Here is an 898-nt window from a genome sequence, read left to right as displayed (position 1 = left end):
TATATATATATATATATATATATATATATATACATATAAATCTTCTAAGAAATAAAAGAGATACCCAACATTTGGATATTGCTCTACGAATACTAGCTTGGCTCCAACTGATATTATTTTAGTTTTGGGGTGTTTTTCAGGATAAATCAACGTTGTAAAACAACGTTGAACTTTTCACGTGTATCTTTTTTTCACCTTTAATAGAGTAACGTTACATGCATAATCGATTAACTTAAAAATATTCAACGTAGCCCTTAGTGTTGTTTATCCAGCAAATGTCAACATGCGCTGGCTCTATTGAACAGTGTAAGGATATATAAAAGGTCTGACCCACTAATCTTTGTACAGTTAACTTAAATAGAAAATGTACTAAACTGCCTTTATAGGCTAAATGTAGGCTACTTGTTCTGTCAGACCAGAAGCTTCCTCTCCACAAGCACTCACCTAAGGGCAGGCTGCGTTGTGTGAGTGTGTGAACTCGGCATCGCTTTCAGCGCGCTCCCGTCCAACACCGCAGACATCGTTTGGTCTTTCAACATTAAAGCGTCACATTAAATCCTACTCTCGGCTGCGGGGCTTCGACGTGAGCGATTATGGCAGCTTTCTGTTGTGTTCTCTGTCCAATTTCAGGACAAAAATACATCGAAAGGGCGCTCCAAAGCCGGAAGCTGAAACTTCTTCGTCGTTAGATGAAAGGGAAATCGTTACAATAACAGCTGACGCCACTGGCGACACCTAGTGGTAGTGAACGGTTTTTCTTTTTTAGCTGACGTCAGTTAATGATCTGTCTTTCATTATAGACTTTATTCATCCCCTAAAGGTAAAATTAATTACAATAAAAAACAGGTTTATTGACAAGTATTTATATATATATATATAGATAGATAGATAGATAGAT

The 898-nt window shown here is 37.1% G+C and overlaps 1 protein-coding gene across 1 annotated transcript in view; it reads right to left on the bottom strand.

The window, feature by feature from the left end:
* Nucleotides 1–709, bottom strand: part of ints5 (integrator complex subunit 5) — a 5,112-nt gene extending 4,403 nt beyond the window's left edge. The window contains exon 1 of the mRNA XM_032528234.1: nucleotides 445–709. Within this exon, the coding sequence (XP_032384125.1) occupies nucleotides 445–539 (95 nt within the window). The 5' untranslated portion in view covers nucleotides 540–709. The remainder of the gene's footprint in view (nucleotides 1–444) is intronic.
* Nucleotides 710–898: the final 189 nt, after the last annotated feature.

This window comes from Etheostoma spectabile, chromosome 10 (assembly GCF_008692095.1).
Source record: "Etheostoma spectabile isolate EspeVRDwgs_2016 chromosome 10, UIUC_Espe_1.0, whole genome shotgun sequence".
Classification (NCBI taxonomy): Eukaryota; Metazoa; Chordata; class Actinopteri; order Perciformes; family Percidae; genus Etheostoma; species Etheostoma spectabile.
This window is presented reverse-complemented; position numbering and strand designations above follow the sequence as displayed.